Source organism: Hemitrygon akajei, chromosome 3 (assembly GCF_048418815.1).
Source record: "Hemitrygon akajei chromosome 3, sHemAka1.3, whole genome shotgun sequence".
Classification (NCBI taxonomy): Eukaryota; Metazoa; Chordata; class Chondrichthyes; order Myliobatiformes; family Dasyatidae; genus Hemitrygon; species Hemitrygon akajei.
The window spans coordinates 145,237,798-145,264,696 of NC_133126.1; the positions used below are offsets into that span (position 1 = coordinate 145,237,798).

Here is a 26,899-nt window from a genome sequence, read left to right on the forward strand (position 1 = left end):
GAAACCATATACGTAAGGTATATTTAACTATCGGGTTGTCGATTCAATTCGGCAATTTAGAAAGAGCAAAAGGGAGAGATGTCCCTAAAATAGAACCCAGAGCATAAGCAGATACCGATTTAGTTTCCAAACTCACCCAATGAGGGCCAAAAGGACCATCCCATTCTTTCAACCAACATATCAAATATCTAATATTAACTGCCCAATAGTAAAATCTGAAATTGGGTAATGCCAACCCACCATCCTTCCTTGTCTTCTGTAAGTATATTTTACCTAACCTGGGATTTTTATTCTGCCATATATATGAGGAAATTTTTGAATCAACATTAGTAAAAAAGGATTTCGGAATAAAAATTGGTACCGCTTGAAAAATATATAAAAATTTAGGTAAAATAACCATCTTAATAGCATTAATCCTACCTATCAGAGACAAAGATAATGGTGACCACTTAGTAAACAAGCCTTTAATCTGATCAATTAAGGGTAGAAAATTAAACCTAAATAATTCTTTATGGTTTTTTGTAATTTTAATCCCTAAGTAAGTAAAAGAGTCTGTAACTAATTTAAACGGTAAAATACCATAGTTTGGGACCTGTCTATTCAAAGGAAACAATTCACTCTTATTAAGATTTAACTTGTACCCAGAAAACTCACTAAATTGAGCCAACAATGATAAGACTGCTGGAATAGATTTCTCAGGGTTAGAGATGAATAATAATAAATCATCTGCGTATAAAGATACCTTATGAATATCTGTTCCACGATTAATACCCAAAATATCCTGTGATTCTCTGATGGCAATTGCCAAAGGTTCTAAAGTGATGTTAAATAGTAATGGACTAAGAGGACAACCTTGTCTAGTGCCCCGAAATAAACGAAAAAATGGAGATCTTTGTTATTAGTAAACACCGAGGCTACTGGAGTTTGATATATCAGTTTAATCCAAGAAATAAAGGTCGGACTGAAATTAAACTTCTCCAGCACATAAAATAAGTAAGGCCATTCAACTCTATCAAATGCTTTCTCCGCATCTAATGAAATAACACATTCTGAAGTATTGTGTGAAGGAGTATAAACAATATTCAATAATCTCCTAACATTGAAAAAAGAATAGCGATTTTTAATAAAACCGGTTTGGTCTTCCGAAATAATTTGGGGTAGTACCTTCTCCAGCCTGGAAGCCAGTAACTTGGAAGAAATCTTAGAATCCACATTCAATAAAGAAATTGGTCTATAAGATGCACAATCAGTAGGGTCTTTATCTTTCTTCAGTATTAAGGAAATGGAAGCTCTATAAAAAGATTGAGGCAAATTCCCCAATCTAATTGCTTCTTCAAAAACCTTGCATAGCCAAGGAGATAGAGTAGCAGAAAAACATTTTAAAAATTCTACTGTGTACCCATCTGGACCTGGTGCTTTCCCAGAATTCATTGAGGAAATGACCCCTTTAATTTCCGCATCCGTAAACGGAGTATCTATTACTGAAAGATCATCAGATGATAGTTTTGGAAAATTCAATTTCCCGAGAAAATCACACATGGTATTATGATCCTGAGGGAATTCAGATTGATACAGGGAGGTATAAAAGTCTTGAAAAGACTTATTTATCTCATCATGGTTAACTGTCAAATCCCCGTTCTGCTGACGAACCATAGTGATTTGACATTTAACTGAAACATTCTTCAGCTGACTAGCTAACAGTTTTCCCGATTTATCACTATGTATATAAAAATCAGATCTGGTTTTCATTAATTGATTTTCAATCGGAGATGTGAGTAATAAACTATGTTCCATTTGAAGTTCAACCCTTTGTTTGTAAAGCTCCTTGCTGGGAGTAGTCGAATATTTCTTGTCAATCTCTTTAATTTTATCAACCAATAAATGAGTTTCCTTCTTAATGCGTTTTCTCAGACCAGCAGAATAAGAGATAATCTGTCCACGTATATACGCTTTAAAAGTGTCCCAAAGTATTCCGCAAGAGATATCCTCTGTGGAATTAGTTGAAAAGAAGAAATCGATCTGTTCCTTCATAAATTTAATAAAGTCCGGCTCTTGCAATAAGGTAGAGTCAAATCGCCATTGTCTAGCACTTAAAGCTGTATCCGTAAAATTAATAGAAAGTTTTAATGGAGCATGGTCGGAAATAGCTATAATATCATAATTACAACTAATTACCGATGGAATAAAACAAGAGTCAATAAAAAAATAATCAATTCTCGAATAGGAGTGATAAACATGTGAGAAAAAAGAAAACTCTTTGTCATTAGGATGACGAAATCTCCAAATATCAAAAACTCCATTATCAGTCAAAAAGGAGTTAATACAAGTGGCCGACTTATTGGGTAAAGTCTGAATAGGTGTAGATTTGTCCATCAAAGGAATTAGACAACAATTAAAGTCACCACCCATTATTAACTTATATTCATTTAAATTAGGTAAAGAAGTAAATAAGGACTTAAAGAAATCAGGACAATCCACATTTGGGGCATAAACATTAACCATAGCAACCTTTTTATTACCGAGTAAACCCGTAATTAACAAAAATCTACCATTCGGATCCGAAAGGATATCATGTTGAACAAATGTAATAGAGGAGTCAATAAAAATTGAAACTCCCTTAACTTTGGCATTCGAATTCGAATGATACTGTTGACCCCGCCAAGACCTAAAAAAGCGATATTTGTCCTCCTTCCTCACATGAGTTTCTTGTACAAAAATGATATGAGCACTAAGTCTTTGGAATACTTTGAAAATCTTCTTTCGTTTAATCGGATGGTTTAATCCATTAGTATTCCAAGACACAAAGTTAATGGTTTGAGCCATGTTTCTAAAGTCATCCCTTTGGTATATAAAGGGTTAACCATGTTATAAACTCATGCACCCGGAAGAGGAACAAAAATAAAGAGCGGACCCGGAAGTGACGACATCGTAGACATATTTGTAGTTCAAGAACAGCCCAAGTAAAAAAACTAAAACAAATTGATAAGAGAAAAATTAAAAAGGAAAACAGACCAACCCCCACCCCCACATGAAAAAGAAAAAAAGCCAAAATATGGCTAGAAAAAAGAAAAAATGAGACTAACTCTACCCCCATATCAGCGGCAGACCACTCCGTGTTTAAAGGATATATATTTTTAAAAAACACCCGAACTTTAAGAATTATGATCGCAGTACTAAAAACTACGCTTCTTAATATGCTGAGTTGTAAAGAAAAAGGGAGTATAATCACTAAAAGTTTATAAATCGGGTTATAACCCAAACAAATCAAGAAGTATTTAAACTATGATAAGCGATGCATTATAGGAAGAAGACGAAAAAAAGAAACAATAACGCCATCTTAAACAAAACCAATACTTTGCAAAAAACCATTATCTTGATATTAAACAAAAAATTCACTTCGAAAGGTTAAAAATATACCTTCAAGGGAATAAAAATAATAGACAAGAATATAGTATAGTAGTTAAAGTGTATAAGACAAAGCGATTAATATAACGAAAACACACTTTAACTTAAATATGAAGTATAGGATAAACCTACACCAATAACCAGAGACTAACCCTGGTTTAAGGAATCGAAAACCATCTTTCACGATCAGAATCACTCATTTAATGGAGAGTAGTAACTATCAGTAGGGAAGTTCTCCTCCAAATACTTTTTCGCTTCAAAGGTAGACAGAAATACTTTACGCGGGGCATTCGGGGGGGAAATCCTGAGCTTCGCCGGGTATAAGAGCGCAGGTTTTAGATTTTTCTCATAACATTCAGACATCAGAGGTTTAAAAAACAGCCTTTTCTTCATGACTTCTGGGCTAAAATCTTGCACCAAACGAAAACAATACTCATGAAATTTAATCATCCCGGCCCTTCGAGCTTCACGAATGAGTTGTTCTTTGTCGTGTACGTAATGAAATCGGACGATTACCACCGGGGGCTTATCTGAAACCGTCGGTGAACGACTCCAAATTCTATGTGCTCGGTCAAGTACCGGGGGGTTTTCTGGAAAAACCGACGGAAACGCATCTTTTAGAAATTGAGCAAAGTATTTCGAAGGATCGCCTTTTTCTATGCCGTCTGGGAGACCAAGTATGCGTAGGTTCTGTCTTCTGGACCGATTCTCCAAATCGACACTCTTGGCTTTAAGTGTCTCCACCAGTTTAATGGTCGAAATTAAATCCTGTTGCAATTTTTCAATTGTCAAATCTCGTTTCCGCGCTTCATGTTGCAGACGCGATAAGCGCTTGCTGCTGGTTAATTACTGAATCCGTCTTAACCATATAATCTTGAAAAGCCTTTATATCTCGTTGAAAAGCCTGATGTTGTTCCTCAAATTTTTTATCCAAAACCTCCATAAGCAATTCATAAGTTAACTCAGTGCGTTGCGGTTGAGCTAGCTTCTTTCCATTACCGTTCGGGTTTCGCCCCGGTTCTCGTCCTTTGGATCTAAGAGCCATTTCTGTTTGCATATCTTCCAAAATTCACAATAAAATCTTAACGATAAGCCCGAGAAAGTAGCAAAAATCTTTTGGTGTAGGTAACAATAAGTTGAATAAGGGTGATCAAAGGTTAAAAAAAGTAAAGGTTATGGAGCGGATCTGAAACAGTACTCACTTCATGAGCGTCTCCCACTGACCTCGCCTTTACTTCTTCACTCTCCGCTTCTTGCTTTGATTTAGCCCTTGGAAAGAATTGACGGAGTTAAGAAACTGCAAGGTAAAAAAACCCTGATGTGAGTTGTATACAGCCTTTGAACACCAGCCAGAATATGGGGTACTGTTACAAGAATTTTTTTTTGTGTGCCATACTCTGCCGGAGCCTAAGCGACCATTTTTTTTTCAAGTGGTTGTCTGGAGGAAAGATCTGTGAGTGGTCCCCCACGTCCTTCTCACAGCGCAGTGTTTTTTTCTTACGAGGCCGAGTTGTGAGCTCAACACTCAAACCGACATGGATGGAAAGCGTATCCAGGAGCAGCTCGACTGGATTCGAACTTGGGAACCTTTGCTCCGGAATCTGGTGCTGATGTCACTGCACCACCAGCCGACGTTTCAATAATAGCACCTTGTATTAATGATCAGTGAGAGACAGAGTTATTGACTAAACTGACAGCTACATTAATTCATCCACTAAGTACCTTGTGTGCACATCAACTAAGTTTTCCTGACCTTCCATGAACATCAAAGAACACAAAGGATTTTACCAGTTGAAAAGGAGTTTCTGCTGCTGGCTATCTGTTCCTTATAGTCCTGTTTTGAATAGAGAGCTTAAGGTGACCTCTTAGGGGGCAGTGATCATAATATATTAGAATTCACCCTGAAGTTTGAGAGGAAGAAGGTAAACTTGGATGTATTGAGTAAAGGTAAATATACTGTAGGTGCATGAGAGGAACTGTCAAAAGTTGATTGGAAAGGGGCAGCACAGCTAATGGTAGAGCAGGAATGGTTGGAGTTTCTGGGAATCGTTTGGAAGATGTAAGATAGCTTCATCCTAAAAAGAAAGAAGTGTTCTAAAGGGAGATGAAGCAACCATAGACTGAAAGGGAAGTCAGAGAGGGCATGCAATATAGCAGAAAATAGTTGGAAGTTAGAGGTTTGGGAAGCTTTTTAAAAACTAATGGAAGGTAACTTATAAGCAATAAAGAGTGGAAGGAATGCAATATGGCCAATAATGTAAGAAGGTAGCAAATTTTTTTCAGATTATACACAGTAAAATAGAGGTGACATTGGACTGCTGAAAAATGATGTGTGGCCGTAGTAACGGGGAACAAAGATGTGGCAGGAGAACCGAAAAACTATTTTGCTTCCATTTTCACTATGGAAGACAACAGCAGTGTTGCAGAGATTCAAGAGTGCAAGAGCAAAAGTGGGTGTGGTTGCTATTACCAAGCAGAAGGTGCTTGGGAAGCTGAAACATAAGTAGATGAATCACCTGGACCAGATGGACTAACCCCGGATTTTTAAAGAGGTAGTTGGAGGCATTAGTAGTGATCCTTCAAGAATCACTGGCTTCCAAAATGGGCCAGAAAATTGCAAATATCACTCCAGCTTTTATCAAAGGAGGGAGGCAAAAGACAGGAAATTATAGGCTGGTTAGCCTGACTTCAGTGGTTGGCAGGATGTTGGAATATATTATTGAGAATAAGGTTTCAAGCTACTTGGGGGCACACAATAAAGTAGGCCAAAGTCAGCGTGATTTCCTTAAGGGGAAATCTTGTCTGACAAATCTGTTGAAGCTCTTTGAAGAAGTAACAAACAGGAAGAGACAAGAGCGGGTCGGTGGGTGTTGTTTACTTGGCCTTCAATGAGATCTCTCGTGTGTGGCTGCTAAACAAGATAAGAGCTCGTGGTATTACAGGGAAGATACTAGCATGGACAGTTTGGCCTACTGGCAGAAGGCAAAGAGTGGGAATAATGGAGTCCTTTGGCTCTATGACTAATGGTGTTCCAGAAGTGTTGATGTTGGGTCCGCTGCTTTTCATGTTACATGTTAATCGTCTGGATTACCCATTCGATGGTTTTGCGGTCGAGTTTGTGGATGATAATGATGATGCAAGTGGGCAGGTAGATACTGCTGAGTAAGTGGTGAGTCTGCAAAAGGGATTGGACAGATTAGGAGCATAGGCAAAAATGATGGAATACAGTGTATAAAAGTCAAAGTAAATTTATTATCAAAGTACATACAGTATGTATCAGCATACAGTCCTGAGATTAATATTTTTGCAGGCATACTCAATAAATCCAATAACCATAATAGAATCAATGAAAGACAGCAGCAGAACAGGCAACCAGTATGTAAAAAGACAACAAACTGCCATTGCAAATAAGTAAACAAATAATATTAAGAATATGAGATGAAGAGTCTTTGAATGTGAGTCCATAGATTGTGGGAACAGTTCATTGACAGCCGTGAATGAAGTTATCCCCTCTGGTTGTAGGGTAATAACGATTCACATGTTTCTAGTTTCAGGTTGCTCTTTTTTTTTTTGCTATTTTGCATTTTGAATCAGGGTGGCCTGCAGATATCGAACACTTTGTGGAACTGAATTGTTAGGAGCTGAACTGAAATATGCCTGTAATACACTCAAAATGCTGGTGAACTCAGCAGGCCAGTCAGCTTCTATGGAAAAGTGAACAATCGACATTTCGGGCTAAGACCCTTCTTCAGGACCAGAAAAAAGGGATTAGAAGTTAGACAAAGAAGGTGGGGGAGGGGAGAAAGAAGTACAAGGTAGTAGGTGATAGGTGAAACCGGGGTGGGGGGGGGGTGGAGGTAAAGAGCTGGGAAGTTGATTGGTGGAAGGGCTGGCGAAGGAGGGAATCTGATAGTAGAGGACAAAAGGCCACAGAAGAAAAGGAGGGGAGAAGCACCAGAAGGAAGTGATAGTCAGGTAAATACATGAGGGAGATGGGGAGGTCAGTGACCGAAAGTTCGAGGAAGTGATGTTCATACCCTGACAGAAATCCAAGGTGTTGCTCCTCCAGCTTGAGTGTGACCTCATCGTGGCAGTAGAGGAGGCTCTAGAATGGCTAGTCAGAGTGGGTAATTGATCCTTACTACCCCCTCCCCACTCCACATGCTTCACCATTTTTCCCCATTCTCTAGCCCCTTTATCTCTTTCACCAATCGACTCCCTGGATCTTTACTTCACCCCTCCCCCTCTCTTGGTTTCACCTATCATCTACTACCTTGTACTTCCTCTCCTCCCCCCACACCTTCTTACTCTGGCTTCTAATCTCTTTTTCTCTCATCCTGATGAAGAGTCACGGCCTGAAACGTCAATTGTTTCCTCTTTTCCATGGTTGCAGCCTGGCCTGCTGAGTTCCTCCAGCATTTTCTGTGTATTACTTTGATTTCCAGCATCTGCAGATTTTCTCTTGTTTGTGAAATATGCCTGGACTTTTTGTGTGTTTTATATTGTGTTTTCTGCTTCCTTTTTTTAAATTGCCATTTGTGCAATTTTCATTTTTGCATGTGGGGTTGTGGGTTTTTATTGAACGGATTCCCTGATTTTTCTTTGTTTTGTGGCTGTCTGGGAGATGAATCTCAGGGTTGTATAGTGCAAACATACTTGGATAACATATATACTTTCAATCTTTGAACCCGGTTTTGTGAATCCTGATGCTTCTGTACATTCTTCCTGATGAGAGCATGACCTGGGTAGTGGGAGTCCTTGATGAAGGATGCTGCTTACCTGTGACAAAGCTCCATATAGATGTGCTCAATGGTGGGGAGGTCTTTACCCATGATGGACTAGGCTGTTATCAATTACATTTTCATTCAATGACATTGATGTTTCCATACCTGGCTATGATGCAGCCAGACAATATACTTTGCATCATACAGCTATGGAAGTTTTTCAGGGTTTTAGATGGTGTGCCAAATCTTTGCAAATGTCTGAGGAAGTAGAGGCATTACCATGCTGGGCCCAGGACAGGTTCTCTGAAATGATAACACTGAGGAATTTCAAGTTGCTAACAGTCTCCATCTTTGATTTCCCAATGATGTCTGGCTCGTGGACCTTTGGTTTCCTCCTCTGGAAGTATAGTCATGCTCTTTGGTTGAAAGAGTGAAAGTGTAGACTATTCTCAAAACAGGGTTCGAATTCAGAAACTGGAGATGCAAAAGGATTTTGGAGTCCTAGTGCAGGATTTCCTAAACATTAACTTGCAGGTTGAGTCGGTAGTAAGGAAGACAAATGCGATGTTGGCACTAATTTTGAGAGAACAAGAATGTAAAGGCAAGGATATAATGCTGAGGATTTATAAGGCATTGGTTAGATCACATTTGGAGTATTGCTGACAGTTTGGGGCCCTTATCTCAGAAAGGATCTGTTGCATTGGAAAAGGTTCAGAGCATGTTTACAAGAATGACCCTTGTTAACATATGAGGAGTAGTCATAGCTCCAGGCCTGAACACAATTGAGTTTAGAAGAATAAGGAGGGGATCTCATTGAACCTATTGAACATTGAAAGGCATACATAGTATGCATGTGGAGAGATGTAATAAGTGAAAGGGATTAGGACCAAAAGGCACAGTCTCAGAACAGCAGATATCCCTTTAGAATAGAGATTAGCCAAAGCGTGGTGAATTTGTGGAATTCATTGTCACAGGTGGCTGTGAAGGTTAAAGCAGAGGTTGATACGTTCTTGATTAGTAAGGGTGTCAAAGATAACGGAATAGGATTGACAGGGAAAATAAATCAGTTATAGTTGAATGGCAAAGCAGATTCAAAGGGCATGAATGGACTAAATCTGCTCTGTCTAATGATCTTGTTTTCCTTTGCTTCCATGGAGAGTCTAACCATTTTATTACACAAGTAACTACTAGTGCATGCCTGTGGGGTATTAACCAAACTTGTATTGATTTTTTAAAAAGCATATGAATGATCTGTTCGGTTTCAGGTACAATGACAGGTGGAGGGGGGAAAATAATGAAGGGGAGAATGGGATCTTCATTAGTGGTTGAAACAACTCCAGAGGAGGTAAGTCTGTGTCCAATTTTTCAGTTGTTTCATGTTAAGAATGTGGGCATTGAACTTATAAATTCATCTTGGAATTTCAGATATGATAGCATTTCTGTTCAGTCATTTTAGCTTAGGATAAAATTTCAAAATCCTATTCACAAAAACTCGAGTATTACTTAAGTATTACCATTCTTTCCTTTTGTTTTACTTAACCAAAATGTTAAGATAATTATAATTTTAAGATTGTATGTATCGAGTATTTTTCATGTTTGTCCACATACAGTGCCTTAGAAGAAGTACTTGGCCTCCAAACTTTTGTTCATATAAATGAGTATTATAACCATGGATTTCAATCAATTTAACTGAGGATTTTTATTTGTGAATCACATGCCATTTTTCCCCCACAGTACTGCCCAAAAGCAGAAAAAAATCTGAAATTCCCTTTTATTGAGTTTCTATAGAAACTCAGCTCATTAGCCACTCATTAATACCATTGGACTTAGTGGTGAGAAAACCACCTTTCTTAAGCTCTGTATGTCTAGGGTAGGTAAGACTTGGGTCCTACCAAACTGGAAAGTTGGAGTGTTTCAACCACCCAAACCCCAATCTGAGCGATTACTGGCCATGTGAAATTATCCGTTGGCAAGAAATAACAGATCATACACCGCGTGCAATTATAAAGAAGGTGTATTTACTAATTTCAGCTTAATCAAACAGTTATTAAAAGAAGGAATTTTAAAAAAGGCTCGTAATTAAACTGAAACTCAAATACTATCAGGCGAACACACTGCTTCTACAGAAAACTGGTAAATGAAATACCCATAGCATTGGCAGTAAACATCTTAACCAGGGCATTACAATTGTGAAGCATAAGAATTTTTTTTAAAAAAATTAAAAACTGAATCGTCAGCAGTACAAAAGTGCTTAATGCTTAGTTGAACCACCTCTCGAAGCTATTGTATCTAGCTGGCTTTTTGAATAAGTCTCTATTAGCTTTGCATGATGTGATGCAAGATTTATCTATCCTTTCAAAATTGTTCAAACTGCCAGGTTAGTTGGGGAGTGACAGTGGACAGCAGTCTTAAGGTCTTGCCAGAGATGAGATGTTCGATTGGGTTAAGGTCAGGTCTCTGGGCCACCTAAGGTCATTGTCCTGCTGAAAGACTACCTTCCTCCCCTGGTTCAGTTTTCTGGCAGAGGATAGTAGGTTTTTATCCAGGATCTCTATTTAGCAGCATTCATCTTCCCATCAATCCTGACCAGATTTCCAGTCCCTGTTGCTAAAAAGCATCCCCATAGCGTGATGCTATCTCCACCATACATTTCAGTAGGGATGGTGTTACAGTAAGTACTGGCTGATGTGCAGTATTAGATTTACCACACATACTACTTGGTCTTGTCAGATGAGACTAAAGTAGAACTTTTTAACCTCAACACTTTCTTTACTGTATCTTCTAAGTGATGCTTTGCTACAGACAAAGATGATTTTTTTAGTGTACGTATTTTAATGGCTCAGATTATTATCTCTGGTAAGTCTTTTTTTTGGTCCTGAGCAAGTAGTACAAGTTAAGAATTTAGTATGTTATAGAAGTGCTGCTTTGTTATCAAATGAATGCATAAAACAATCTGCCAAGACTGTATTGCCTACTTTTGTGGATGCAAGAGGCCCTTATATTATTCAGAATAAAAAATGGTACCCATGCTGCTGCCCTAGGCATTATTAGCCTTTAATGAACAGCTCTAAACACTTGCTTCGGCTTTTGGCATTCTAGGTCATCCTGATACTGAGTAAGATGTAATGTCAGTACAAGTTTGTTCCTTGTTTTTTATAGAAGTGTGTACCCTATCTCAAATGAAGTGCTATTTCCTATTTGTTTAATTTAAAATTGTCTCTTTGTTCCATACTATCAATTTAATTGTAATGTAGAACTTCCCCCATTGTACAAGAACACAAAGGAAAAATGAACAAGTATAGGCTACCTGGCTCCTTAACCCTGTACCACTATGATCATATGTGACTGCAGATAACACATTTTCTTTATCATAGCATTATGACTCTCAATCCACTGGACTTCCAAAAATAATGTTTTATCTCCACCAAATACTACTTATGAGCTAGCCGCCACAGCTATAAGATAGAGAATTCCATAGATATGCCACTGTGTGGAGGAGGATCACAGAAGCAACTGTGATACAAAAGCAAACATGCTTATACACTCTTGATTTAAACCACTTGACTAATGAGAGGTTTAAAGCGCCATTACTTAACAGTTGCCGAAAATTTATTCTGAATTCCCACACCCTTAAAACTTGACACATTATTGTTGATGAAATATTTTTTTTAAATCTTCTAAGTATTCTAAGGTACATATAATTTATCCCTTGATAGTTATTTGCTGTGAGCAAGTCTAAGATCTTAGTATATGCATTAAATTAATTTTGGCTTTTAAAGGCAAAATTACCAGTAATCGAAAATGAACATTTCATGAAAAACAGCATTGGACAACTAATTTGCAGATCTAACATTTTAAATGGGAGTTGTAGATTTTTCAGGAAGTTTGCCCTTAACCATTTTTCAATCAATTTCGGTACATTTTGTATTTATTCTTCCATTTTTACTTTAACAAATTTCCTTTTCTGGGTTTTGCCCATATTTTAGAATTGTCTCAGCATCTACCAAAATGTTGCTTTGAACAATCTCAGAGAAATATTATTCAATCTTTCAGTTACTTTGAACTCCTTGCTGTATTTATTTTGGGAGTAATATTGAAGATAACACCCAACACCTAGTTCACCTGATGCCTTTTTATACACTTGGTGTCATATGGTTAAATTTCAATACAGCCAAGGTGCATTCATCTTTTTTTTATCACATCAATAATCACAAATCTGCAGCTTTGTTTTGCTATTTACTGACCAAGCTATAATATAAAGCTACTTAGCAGTCTACCAGATTTTAATAGAAACTAACCAACCATATTTGGTAGAAATCATCTGAAGTAAACTACAGTCACTGTTGTGGCATTTTAATAGTACCATTGCCCTGCAGTGTTACAAATTTACACCAGTCATTTGTTTTTGCAACACAGTCTTGGTGAGGTTTTGTGTTTTTAAACTAGTTTCCAATTAAGTACTTCAGTTATTTTGAGTACTTAAGGCAACTAATTTAAAGATATTTTTGAACCAAAATAGATGGAAAAAATGGAGACTAAATTGCAAAAGGATTTGGCAATGGCACAAAAATACCAAGAACAGAAAAGTAATTTGGAAGATAAAGTGGTTAAGATGCGGCAGAGTATCAGGGAGATGAAAAACATGTTGGAAAAATACACAGCAAGCATACAGGTTTGTAATTTTAATATATTATTTTGTGACATTTATTAAATATAGTTCCATTTTACAGGGCCATTAGATCAGCTATTTTAATATAGTAGTATTAAAATGATGTATAATGAGGTATAGTGTAACTTTTGATATGGAATCTGGTTTCAGGTTACCATTTAGATTGGATTAGTAATATGTAACAATGAAACTTATGTTGGTCTCTTAAAAAAAAAAGTTGGGTGTAATTGGTCACTAAATTCAGTTAAGCAAATTTACACTGGAAATCAGCCACGTTTATTGAACAAGATTATTTCAGCAACAGGTTGCATTTGTGCAGCATCTTTAAATTAGAAAAGTTGTGCAGGGTTCTTCTGGAAAGAATCTGATTGATAATTGAAAAAGTTTGAGGACTACTCTCAAAAATACTTTATTCTGATCTTCTTGATGAGTACTTGCTGCTGTTATTCCACCCATACAGCAAAGGTGGACTAGCTTGCATGTAGTTAATAACAAAGCAAATAAGGTGTTTTCCAGCACAAATTTTTTAGCAAGTATTTAAAATATTAACATACAAATTGTAAGTATTGATCATTTATAGTATAATTAATATTTTTATTGGTTGAATATTTTTTGGTGTTTGCCATCTGTATTCACATATTCCAAGCTTTGTGATATCTTATAAGCATGGAGCTATAGCTTCTTTTTCCTGAGAGCTGGGTGATGTCTTGCTCTTAATTTTAGTGAATTAATATGCCAACTGTGAGTTTGGTGAGAAAGCTGTTAAGTTAGTTACCAGACTCTTGGCTGATATTTTAATTTTGCATCTGCGATAGTAATTATCTTAAAGTAACTTTCAATTGCAAAACTCCACTGCTCCGTGGTCCCTGTCCATAAACCCTACAATCTCTAAAGTCATTCCAAACAATGTACATACAATATGGGTCAGTTCAAAAAAATTTTATTTTTAGAGTTATGCAGGAATTGGCTTTCACCCCTGGAAAACTTCAAGATGCCACCACGTTGAAAGATTAGTTAAATAATGAGATATTTGCTTAAATTAGGGCCTGACTGAACAGGAGGTTCACTTAACAATTCGGGTGAAGGACTTTGAAGCAAATGTGGTGGCAGCAGTTCCTGATCAGAATAAACAGAAAGAGCTACAGAGGGTATTGGACACTTACAAGAAAGGTGAGCTTGAGTTCATTGTTATGTATCTCTTCCTTTATTTGGAGCTTTGTATGAGGAATGTATTCTTTTCAGTTGCAAAACTCTTCTGCTTAGAATCGGTTATTAGTGTTCCATATACCCTGTCCATAAATCCTACTTTCTATCTTCTATGTCGTTCCAAGCAATGCACATACACAAAACAGGTTACTTATAAGAATTATTGTGATTTTAGAAAGAATCACTACTTGGTTTTAAATATTCTCTGCTAATAAGTAACATTACTTAAGGAAACATGCCTAAGGCACTTTTTTTTTACTATTTAGACGATCTTGTCTAAATGTCATCTGATATTGCACTCATCTGTGCCCTTTAATATATCAAAAATGTGTAATTCTTAGAATTGACTTTAACATCTCAATCATGAATAACTTAAAAATCATTTTTTTAAAGCACAGCAAGAATTATCGGCTGATCTAGTGAATGACAAGACCATTAGTACATAACTTTTTTTTGCCACTGGGGAAGGCCAGTTGAATCATTGTGAATCATAGCAATGAGCATGAACATCTTGAGATTGTCATTCCAGATACACTGTGATCTAGGCTACAGATGGAGTCCTGTGGTGGAGTATTCACTAACTTCATTTTCTCAGCAAGAATCTGGTGCAGGTTCAGGGACTTTGTCATCATAGCAATGCGTGTTTGGGGAGTTAATTGTACACTAAGGCAGGCAAAATTTTTCACTGTGCCTCAAAGGTTTTATTTATTTGGTATGGCTTCCCTACATAGTCATACCTCGCAGAAGTAGGCCATTTGGCCTAACTGGTATTTGCTAACCAAGATTCCCAACCCAGGTTTGGCCCATAACCTTCCTAGTTTTTTTCTTTGCCACCCTTTTAAGTAAAGGCACAGCATTCACTACCCTCCAGTCTGCTAGCACTTCACCATTAGCTAACGATGCAAATATCTCAGCCAGGGCTTTGACAATTCTCTAGTGTTCTACAATGTTCTTGGATAAACCTGGTCAGGCCCTGGAGATTTGTCTGCCTTCATATCTTTTAAGACATCTAGCACCACCGGTGCTGTAGACCATCCCAAAGACCTCCCCATTTACTTTCCTAGTTCCAAAGTCTTAATATCTTTTGCTATGGTAAAAAAAAAACTAAGGTATTTCCTTTAGTCTTTAAGGGGCCTTGATTTCTTCCTAGTTTTTTTTCTTAATTCTCTCTGTCAGGGTTATCATGCTTCCTTTCAGCCCTCCTGATTTCTTTCTCAAGTACACTTCTATATCCCTTGTATGCCTCCAGGGAATCAACTTCAAGAATAAGTCTCCCATAATCTCTCAGTGATGGTGTTTTTGGTTTGCATTCTTCATATATTCTCCAAGTTTGGATCATGTGCATTATTTTCTTCCCATTTAAAATTTGGAGTGATAGAACATACCACATTGCTCAACCCTGTATCAATAAGGTCATGCTTTTGAATTCTACTGCATTGAGATATTAACAAAAATGTGCTAGTACTATTATACTTTGTTAATTTCAGTTTTGCATTCCTTGTTAAACTGTCATATTATTGGAAGAATAATTCAGAATTTTAGTAATTTCTGTTTTTATTTAGGTGGTGCATTTAACTGAAATAACTACCTTTACACTTTTGGTAAAAGTTGTTCTATTTTTCTTTCTCCAGAGTATGAAAAGGCTGCAGCAAAAGCTGGGAAAATTGAGGCAGAGGTGAAACGATTGCATGAACTTATTGTTGAAATCAACAATAAAAAACTTAAAGCCCAACAGGATAAACTGGATAAAATTAACAAAGAAATAGATGATTGCACATCTTCCATTACAAAAGCACAAGTTGCTATCAAAACAGCGGGAAGGTAAGTTTGAATGCCCATGGGACATATTGCCCATGCAGTTGGAGAGACAAAAGTACACATTTTATGCAAGTGGTCTTTCATCAGAACTCATAAAAGGATAGACATACATATTGTGTGGTTCTGATAAGATGTCATTAGCCTAAATATATTACATTTCTTGTTTCATGGATGTTGTCTGAACTCCGCTAGATATTTCCAGTATTTATTTTTGGATTTTTACCATCCTCTATATTTTGCTTTTGTTAAAGTGTAATTCTTTTCAGCAAGGCCAGGCAGATTGTGGAAGAAAAGAGTGCTGATGTGTTGAAATGTCAGTGCTATTGCATGATAGTTCCTTGAATTTGGGTTTCATTTTGACATCAGGTGTTGCGTTTGTGAATTTTGCACGTTCTCCATGTGATCATGTGCCACAATTTCCTCTCGCATCACAAATAAATGCCAGAAAGCAAACTAGCTATTCTATAAATTCTTAGTGTTCGGGGGAAATAATTAGAGGAGTTGCTAAGGAAGAACAAGATGTGGTTACAGACAAATAAGGCGAGATCAAATGGGCTGAACGGCTTCTTATTTGGTAATGAATTAGCAAAAGAGAAGATCCGTTGATAGAGTGAAGATTGGAGAAATTAAATAATAAAGTTAAAACAAAAATTTGAAGATCAGTAAAAATGCAACCTCTCCAACATGATGGATTGTGAACAAAGACCTAACTTGTCCTTATTCAGTAAAGCCCTCCTTGGCCTGACTGAGCTTGTGCTGGCCTTGAAAGACTTCTCCTTTATAACTTTAATAACTTCAGTGACCTTTAGTGGATTCTGTCGGACATTTTCTGTTCTTATTTGGGTTCTTTCCCTCACCTTTACATTGAGGTCTCTCTGGGTCAATTTTTGTCCTTTTCCTGCTTTGCATGGGAAACAACACTTACTGTTTTTCACCTAGCTCTCAACTGTTCCTTTTCATCAACTGCTGTCTGCATTTTTGGAGATGTTTTTGTTTAACTAAGATTCTAGTTCTTTCTCCCAGTTTCTCATTTGCATTCAATGTCTATTCCTATAAGCATTTCCTTCAATTAAGGAATCCATCTCACAATATTGATAAAAATCTTGACCAAGATTATTCCATTTCCCCACATTTCTGCTTTTTCCATTCTCTCCCAAAACTGAAACGTTTTCCTTGTGTTCACTTTCTACTCAATTATATTCAGAATATCCTTTTCTGTCCTCTTTATGGTGAAACCACGCAAAAATTTGTCTTAATGCACTCTTCAAATAGTCCAGGCCCTTCTTCAGTTCCTTCTATATTCTTCATTTACTCAGCGCTATAGATTTGTATCCTTTATGCATAAGTACATCGATAGCAGCCTCTTAACATGGTATGGATCAAATTTAGCACATTGAAAAGCAACCAACCCACTTTGGAATAAAAGCATCAGACAATTCTGAGGCTTCAATGCTTTTGGGTTTTTTAGGCTTCTGTTCATCACATTGCCTAGTTTTTTTTAGCCCGCTATTCATATTTGATTTGCAATTTGAGAATTGTGAGACAAGATAGAATTGGGTCTTGTAATAATTTTGAAGAATTGAAATTTTATATTTCAAGGTGTGATAAATCTGGTATTAATATCCCAGCAACTGTTAATCATACAATGTTTTGTGCTTTTTGTAGTTGAAGTGTTGAACTGGCCTCTTGCAGTTTTGGTTGGGTTTATTTTCAGTGGCTTTCTGATTGATACCATCAACTTTATATACTTAAAAGTAAACTACCTGATTCAAGTGGCTCTAATGGAAGAAATATAATCACTACCTTTGTGTTTCTTCTGAAGTTGTTTTCCATAGTTTATCCAGGTGAAGGATTGATTTGTTCATTGTTCTTTTAGTACACTATAATTAATTTGTTATTGGTGATATGGGCCATTCACACGTTACAAGCACAAAGTGTAGATTAGGGTGACTACATTTTGGTTTATCCCCTGATACGAGCCACGTGCTTCATTTTCCTACTTAATTACCTTTAAATCTCAACTCCGGCCTCAGTTCTTGGCTCATTGTGTTGTTTCCAGCAGCGAAGTTTGACATAGCTATCATTTTGGGTATTTCTGCTTTGTGGGTCCACATTACATTCTGTACCTTTTGTTAGATCATAATTGTATCTCTCTTTCCCCCCCCCCCCCCCCCCAATTTTTAAAATAACAACAGCTGTTGGAATGATTCTGTTTGACCTTGATGCATCATTTGGTTCTTAATATACCCTTTTTGATTTGCACCATTTATTTTATCATTTAAATGCCATAGTCTTCCATCTTGTGGCATTAATTAAGCATCAACTTTTCCCACTTCTGGTTAAATGTTAACTTTTTTCCTCTCTGCAGAGCCTCTGACCTGTTTTCTTTTCCGTTTTCATTTAACAATTTAAACATCAAATGTTCTTTGATTTTCTAACCCTGCTTATTGCAGTTTTTTTTCCTTTTTTTGTCATCGATTAGATTTCAGGTGACCTATTCATGCAGCTTGTAATAAATAATAAATGATACCTTTTTAAATATCTTCCAGAAATTTTAAAAAAGCAGAAGAAGCAGTGAAGCGAACAAGAGAAGAAATTGAAGAGAATAAAAAGGAGATTGAAGATCTAACAGAAGAACTGAAGAAGTTAGAAGAAGAGGGTGCTATAGTGCTCAAAGAATGCACTGAAGCTCAGGTACATTATGCAAGTTGCTCCTCGCACAAGTTGTGTTGCACAGTTAAACTTTGCAAAATTAGTAATTTAACTCAAACATATTAGTTTAAGAACAATCCTCGTGGAATGGTCTGCACAGTCAATTTGGAGACATCAAAGTTCAAAGCCTAAAAACTAAGAATGATTACTGATAGAGGAGTGGTGCACTTTGGGTGGGTAAAATTTCTAATGAATAACTTATTCTTGTTAGACAACATTAATGCCACTTACTTTTGCATATTTGAAGTAAAATATTTTCCAAGAGGTAAAGGGACAAGATCAAAAGGGGTATTAGAAGCATTAAAGAAATCCCAGAACGTGGTCTACACAACTGAAAAAGACTTCCAATAAGAGATCAAAGCAGAGAAAAGAACAGGTTGATATGGATATACCTGTGAACCAAAGATTACAATCTCAGAATACGTTGTCCAAAATTCTGGACAAAAATGAGTAATTATTTCACTTGGGGGAGTGAATTTCAAATTCCCTACAAGAAGTTTTTGAAAACTTTGTTGCTGAATATATTCAAGGTGGAATTTGATAGATTTTGGATTTTCAGGGATTAAAGTGTTGTTATAGGAAAGTGGCTATGATGTAATTGATTGGCATAACAGGAACATGTGGCTGAACAGTCTGCACAAAGTTTTATATCTTTTGTTATGACACATCTAAAATAATGATTTAGTTTGTGTATCTGTGTTCCTGAAATGGGCAATTGACATCAATGGATATATTATTAAAGTCACTGTATTTAGGGATGAAATCTGAAGCTCATCTCCCCCAAGTTGTGGTAACATTCTGGAACTCTGCCCCCAAAATTCGGTCAATTGAAAATTTTCAGGTCAGTGAATTTATTTTGCTAGAGAAGAGTAACCAGGAGAATAGTGCAAAGGTGAGTATTCTCTGAATCTAACCACTGCAAAGCACCACTTCAAAAACATAGAAAAACCTACAGTACAATACAGGCCCTTCAGCCCACAATGCTGTGGCTGAACATATACCCTTACTTTAGAAATTACCAAGGGTTACCCATAGCCCTCTTTTTTTTTTTTAGCTCCACGTATCCGCCTCCCATCACTGTTACCGACAGCCTATTCCACACGCTCACCACTCTTAGCGTTTTAGAAAAATACAACTTACCCGACATGTCCTCTGTACCTACTTCCTAGCACCTGAAAACTGTGCCTTCTCACGTTAGCCATTTCAGCCCTGGGAAAAAGCCTCTGACTATCCACACGATCAGTGCCTCTCATCATCTTGTACACCTCTATCAGATCACCTCTCATCCTCCGCCGTTCCAAGGAGAAAAGGCTGAGTTCACTTAACCTATTCTCATAAGACATGCTCCCCAATCCAGGCAACATCTTTGTAAATCTCCTCTGCACCCTTTTTATAGTTTCCATATCCTTCCTGTAGTGAGGTGACCAGAACTGAGCCCAGAACACAGTGGGGTCTGACCAGGGTTCTGTATAGCTGCAACATTACCTCTTGGCTCTTAAATTCAATCCCATGGCTGATGAGGGCCAATGCACCGTATGGCTTCTTAACCACAGAGACAACCTGCACAGCAGCTTAGCGTGTTCTAAGGACTCGGACCCCAAGATCCCTCTGGTATTCCACATTGTCAACAGTCTTACCATTAATACTATATTCTGCCATCATATTTCACCTACCAAAATGAACCACCTCACACTTATCTGGGTTGAACTCCATCTGCCACTTCTCAGCCCAGTTTTACACCCTATTGATGTCCCACTGTAACCTCTGATAGCCCTCCACATTGTCCACAACACCCCACAACCTTTGTGTCATCAACAAGTATACTATCCCATCCCTCCGCTTCCTCATCCAGGTCATTTATAAAAGTCACGAACAGAAGGTGTTTCAGAACAGATCCCTGAGGCACACTACTGGTCACTGACCTCCATACAGAATATGACCTGTCTACAACCACTCTTTGCCTTCTGTGGGCACACCAATTCTGGATCCACAAAGCAATGTCCCCTTACTTTCTCACTTTCTCAATAAGCCTTACGTGGGGTACCATATCAAATACCTTGCTGGAATCCATATACACTGCATCTACTGCTCTACTTATATCAATATGTTTAGTCACATCCTCAAAATTTCAATCAGGTTGGTAAGGCACCTTTGACAAAGCCATGCCGACTATTCCTAATCATATTATGCCTCTCCAAATGTTTATAAATCCTGTCTCTCAGGATCTTTTCCGTCAACCTACCAACCATTGAAGTAAGACTCACTGGTCTATAATTTCCTGGGTTATCTTTACTCCCTTCCTTTAATAAGAGAACAACATTTGCACCCCTCCAATCCTCCAGAACCTCTCCTGTCCCCATTGATGATGCAAAGATAATTGCCAGAGGCTCAGCAATCTCCTTCCTTGCCTCCCACAGTAGCCTGGGGTGCATCTTATCCGGTCTCGGTGACTTATCCAACTTGATGCTTTCCAAAAGCTCCAGCACCTCCTCTTCCTTAATATCTACAAACCCCATTTCCAGAAAAGTTGGGATATTTTCCAAAATGCAATAAAAACAAAAATCTGTGATATGTTAATTCACGCGAACCTTTATTTAACTGACAAAAGTACAAAGAAAAGATTTTCAATAGTTTTACTGACCAACTTAATTGTATTTTGTAAATATACACAAATTTAGAATTTGATGGCTGCAACACACTCAACAAAAGTTGGGACAGAGTTAAAATAAGATTGAAAAGTGCACAGAATATTCAAGTAACACCGGTTTGGAAGACTCCACATTAAGCAGGCTAATTGGTAGCAGGTGAGGTATCATGACTGGGTATAAAAGTAATGTCCATCAAAGGCTCAGTCTTTGCAAGCAAAGATGGGTCATGGCTCACCCCTTTGTGCCAAAATTCGTGAGAGAATTGTTAGTCAGTTCAAAAGGAACATTTCCCAACACAAGATTGCAGAGAATTTAGGTCTTTCAACATCTACAGTACATAATATTGTGAAAAGATTCAGAGAATTCAGAGACATCTCAGTGCGTAAAGGGCAAGGTCGGAAACCACTGTTGAATGCGCGTGATCTTTGAGCCCTCAGGCGGCACGGCCTAAGAAACTGTCATGCTACTGTGACAATTATAGCCACCTGGGCTCGGGAGTACTTCGGAAAACCATTGTCACTTAACACAGTCCGTCGCTGCATCCAGAAATGCAACTTGAAACTGTATTACACAAGGAGGAAGCCATACATCAACTCTATGCAGAAACGCTGGCGAGTTCTCTGGGCCCGAGCTCATCTCAGATGGACCGAAAGACTGTGGAACTGTGTGCTGTGGTCAGATGAGTCCACATTTCAGCTAGTTTTCGGGAAAAACGGGCGTCAAGTTTTCCGTGCCAAAGATGAAAACGACCATCCTGATTGTTATCAGCGAAAGGTGCAAAAGCCAGCAATTGTGATGGTATGGGGGTGCATCAGTGCCTACGGCATGGGTGAGTTGCATGTATGTGAAGGTACCATTGACTCTGAGGCATATATTAGGGTCTTAGAGAGACTTACGTTGCCATCAAGGTGACATCTCTTCCCGGGACGTCCATGCTTATTTCAGCAGGACAATGCCAGACCACATTCTGCACGGGCTACAGCAGCGTGGCTTTGTAGACACAGAGTGCGTGTGCTTGACTGGCCTGCTGCCAGTCCAGATCTATCTCCTATTGAAAATGTATGGCGCATCATGAAAAGGAGAATCAGACAACGGAGACCACGGACTGTTGAGCAACTGAAGTCTTATATCAAGCAAGAATGGACAAAATTTCCAGTTGCAAATCTACTACAATTAGTATCCTTAGTTCCAAAACGATTAAAAAGTGTTATTAAAAGGAAAGGTGATGTAACACAATGTTAAACATGCCTCTGTCCCAACTTTTGTTGAGTGTGTTGCAGCCATCAAATTCTAAATTTGTGTATATTTACAAAATACAATTAAGTTGGTCAATAAAACTATTGAAAATCTTTTCTTTGTACTTTTGTCAGTTAAATAAAGGTTCACGTGAATTAACATATCACAGATTTTTGTTTTTATTGCATTTTGGAAAATCCTTAATCCTGCTAGCCTTATAATCTTCTAGATCTCTATCATTACCTAGATTTTTGAACCTTTCATAAGCTTTTCCTTTCCTCTTGACTAGATTTTCAACAGCCTTTATACACCACGGTTCCTGTACCCTACCATCCTTTTCCTGTCTCAGTGGAACATACATTCCTATGCAGAACACCACTCAAATATCCCCTGAACATTTGCCACATTTCTTCCGTACGTTTCCCTGAGAACATGTGTTTCCAATTTATACTTCCAAGTTCCTGCCTGGGAAACTTGGCAGTAAGGGGGGTTATTTCCCCTTACTCCAATTAAACGTTTCCATAACTTGTCTGTTCCTATTCCTCTCCAATGCTACGGTAAAGGAGATAGGTGAAGTGGTTCATTTCCCAATACCAGATCAAGTACTGCCTCTCCTTTTGTAGGCTTATCTAAATATTGTGTCAGGAAACCTTCCTGAATACACCTAACAAACTCCACCCCATTCTAAACCCCTTGCTCTAGGGAGATGCCAACAAATATTTGGGAAATTAAATCTCCCACCACGACAACCCTGTTATTATTACACCTTTCCAGAATCTATCTCCCTATCTGCTCCTCAATATCCCTGTTACTATTGGGTGGTCTATATTAAAAACAAAACACCCAGTAGAGTTATTGACCCCTTCTTGTTTCTGACTTCTACCCACAGAGACTCAGTAGACAATCCCTCCATGACTTCCTCCTTTTCTGCAGCCGTGACACTATCTGATCAGCAGTGCCACGCCCCCACCTCTTTTAACTCCCTCCCTGTCCTTTCTGAAACATCTAAAGCCTGGCACTCTTAAGTAACCATTTGTGCCCCTGAGCTATCCAAGTCTCTGTAATGGCCACAACATCATAGGTCCAAGTACTGATCCACACTCTTAAGCTCATCTGCTTTGTCAATAATACTCCTTGCATTAAAATAGATACATCTCAAACCATTGGTCTGAGCATGTCCCTTCTTTATCAGCTGCCTATCTTCCCTCTCACACTGTCTCCTAGCTTTCTCTATTTGTGAGCCTACAGCCCTTCCTTCCTTGGACTCTTCAGTTCAGTTCTCACCGCCCCCCTTCCCCCCCCCCCCCCCCCCCCCAGCAATTCTAGTTTAAACTCTCCCCACCGGCCTTGGCAAACCTGCCCTCCAGTATATTGGTCCCTCTTGGATTCAAGTGCAGCCAGTCCTTTTTGTACAGGTCAATCCTGCTCCAGAAGAGGTCCCAATGATCCAGAAATCAGAATCCCTGCCCCCTACTCTAATCCCTCAGCCACGCATTTATCCTCCACCTCACTCTATTCCTATACTCACTATCATGTGGCACAGGCAGTAATCCTGAAATTTCTACCTATGTCGTTGGTACCAATATGTACCACGACCTCTGGCTTCAGGATATCATGGACTTGATCAGAAGCATCCCAGACCTTGGCACCTGTGAGGCAAACTACCATCCATCTTCCTTTCCTGCGTCTACTTTAATGATCTATGCTTAAAAGGGGAGGAAGCTATTTAATCTTTGTGATTGCAACTGGGGAAAGTGTCTTTCTTTCAAACCTTTAGTGATAGAGATTTTATTTGACTAAAATTGTGGAACTGAGAGTAGTTACATAGATTTAAGATGGTCGTAAGGAAAAAACCATTTGAAATAAAAATTGATAATACACTTCTACCTTTTCTCTGCTAGCAAGTTCCAGCAAAGTTCTGTTTAGTGTGTGATTCATGTTTGTGGTTTGCAAGTTAATTTGCAAATTGCTATTGCCTTTTTCTAGGGGCAAAAATTGCTTATTTTGCAAAGAATCAACTATTGTGTTTTAAATTGATAGTATTTGGCTGGAGCTTTTGAATATAAAATTTGCATATGTACAGTATATAACAATTTTGCTATTAAACATTCTTATTTTACTGAAAGGTCTTTTTCTGAAATTTTCCATTGATAACAATTGCTGAACTGTTTACAATAGTTTAATATGTATCGCTGGTTGAGTTACTTAAGCATGATATATAAGACAACAGAAATAAATATTGACATGAATTATTTAAGAGATGTTATTGTGTTATGTTCACTACTTCTCTGCTCTTTTGCATAGGAACAATTAACAATTGTAACTGAGGAACGTAATTGTTTACTGCAAGAGTTAAAAACCGTTCAGGAAGAACAACAGGCTCTTCAGAAAGTATTTCTTAACATTCGTCTGAAGTTGGAGCAGATTGATGGACACATTACAGAACATCAATCTAAGATTAAATTCTGGCAGAAAGAGGTAAGGCTGATGAAACGGCATGTAATTTACTAATGGTTAGAATGCTAATGAGGGCAGGGTTTAAAAGAATGTGTTTATTTTCTGGTTTGTGCTAACTTTGCTTTCACCTGGGGCTGCTTGCAGGCTGCCTACAGATGACCTCTGCAGCCTGTATTAAGCAAGGGGGGAATGTGACTAGAGTTCCACTTGACTTGTGTCCAACCGCTCTTCAATGTGGCAGACAGGAGATTATAGTGAATTAACTGTTATATTTTGCTGTAAAGCTTCTTACAATAAAAAGCTTGCAAATACAGTGGATTCCAGTTAATTGGGACACATTGGGCCAGTATATTTTGGTTCAATTAGCTAAAGTTGATAGAAATAGTTTTAAAAATGTATAGAAAAGACAAACTACCGGTTAACAGGGTAACAAATTATGTATTTAAATGAATTCAGAACAAATTAGAACATTAACAGTACTTGGTGGCTGTCTGTCATATCTAACAATGATTGGAAATCTGCGTGGGGGAGTTCTTTAAAGTAGAAAAGTCATTGCACCAGGCCCGTTCCACTCTCATCCTCTGAAGTCCAGGTCCAGTGGTACTTGTGGCTGTCACGACTTGGGTCTTCCTTGGTTGCAGTGGATTACCATTTCTTCTATACCTTGTCATGTCCTTCGCTTTTCATAAAGCTTTGCAGAGCCACCTTCCTGGCTGTTGGATCTCACTGTAGATCTCCTCCACCAAGTCTTCAGGCATTGACCTCGAATGCTGGGACAGCTATGTTCCTGTCTTACAAAGGTATGAAGCCCACCAGCTACCCTCACCTGGTTTTGCCTGCCTTTCATAGTGGTGTACAGAAGTGTGGCCATTTTCACATGCAAACAGGTACTTGGAGCCAAAGGTGACAGCTGAGTGTCAGGTGGGTGAGATTGGACATGACAAGCCCCTTCATCAGAGGTGCTACTCCTCCTTGAACACCCTAACAATGCTATGTACTATAAATCTATAATTACTAATAAGAAGTGGACGGAGGAATTCATCCAGTCTACACTGCGATGTTCCTCTGATAGACTAAGTTAACAAAATTGGCGTAGACACTAATGCAGATAATGCACTGCCTTCATACGGTGCTTTCATCCACTGCATCCTCCAAATCTTCATATTCATTGTAACATCCAAGATGGTTGCCAATACTTTGAAATTCTTCACAGATCCTAACTTGAAGTAGTGAAATTGTTTCATTTGCACTCTCAGCCTTTTCTGACATCTCCAAGCCTCAAGGGAGCAAAAGTTCTGAATTGCCTAGTTGCTGACTGATGCTAGTTAGACACTTTATCAATAGTCTCCTGGTCCAATTAAGCAGCATAATGTCCAAAATAAACTAAGGGAATCCCAGCTATTTTCTCTATTAATTCTTGTTCTTCAAGAGTTGTCCCAAATAAGCAGCTGTCCCAATTAACTGGAGTACACTGTACTTGCTGTCACAGCTCAAATGTAATATGCCAGTTTGTACGTGGTGGATTTGGGTTAATTGGCCTATCAGTTAATTGGGGCAGCCACTTATTTGGGACATCTCTTAAAGAAAAAAAACAAGTGAAGAAAATACTTGGGACTTCGAATGTTTATTTGGAACACTGTGTTGCTAAATTGAGACAGGTGACTGTTGCCAAACAGATTCTAACTAATGTCAGTCACATGAACTTGTATGCCCGTTAGCCACTACACCATGCTTAGAACAAAGTTTTTAAATTGTGTCATTTGTGTGTTCAAAAAGTAGTGATTTTTGCCACTGGTAGTTGGCGAAAAATAAGCAACAAGACAACTTGGATTTGTGTTGCACACTGCAGTTTCAAGCATTCAGACTTGGAGATGCCATAAGCAGCTGGGAGAAAAAAATGAAGTTATTTCACTGCTTCAATAACTTGTGACCTACGAAGGATTAAATCATCTTGAATAAACTCTCCACTGGCTTCCAGGTATCGATTATAACTGATGTTTCGATGACAAACTCTACCATCCTCC

At 38.1% G+C, this 26,899-nt stretch overlaps 2 protein-coding genes across 2 annotated transcripts in view; one reads left to right on the plus strand and one right to left on the minus strand.

Moving 5' to 3' along the window:
• The window catches only part of ift80 (intraflagellar transport 80 homolog (Chlamydomonas)), a 328,780-nt gene that overhangs the window by 290,585 nt on the left and 11,296 nt on the right, over positions 1–26,899 (minus strand). Inside the window, exon 2 of the mRNA XM_073040988.1 lies at positions 4,608–4,674. The gene's annotated coding sequence lies outside the window, so the exon portion shown is untranslated. The remainder of the gene's footprint in view (positions 1–4,607; positions 4,675–26,899) is intronic.
• smc4 (structural maintenance of chromosomes 4) overlaps positions 1–26,899 on the plus strand; it is an 85,566-nt gene that overhangs the window by 50,019 nt on the left and 8,648 nt on the right. The window contains exons 15-20 of the mRNA XM_073040984.1: positions 9,395–9,474; positions 12,649–12,801; positions 13,842–13,968; positions 15,636–15,825; positions 18,372–18,516; positions 24,723–24,896. Coding sequence (XP_072897085.1) covers positions 9,395–9,474; positions 12,649–12,801; positions 13,842–13,968; positions 15,636–15,825; positions 18,372–18,516; positions 24,723–24,896 — 869 coding nt within the window. The remainder of the gene's footprint in view (positions 1–9,394; positions 9,475–12,648; positions 12,802–13,841; positions 13,969–15,635; positions 15,826–18,371; positions 18,517–24,722; positions 24,897–26,899) is intronic.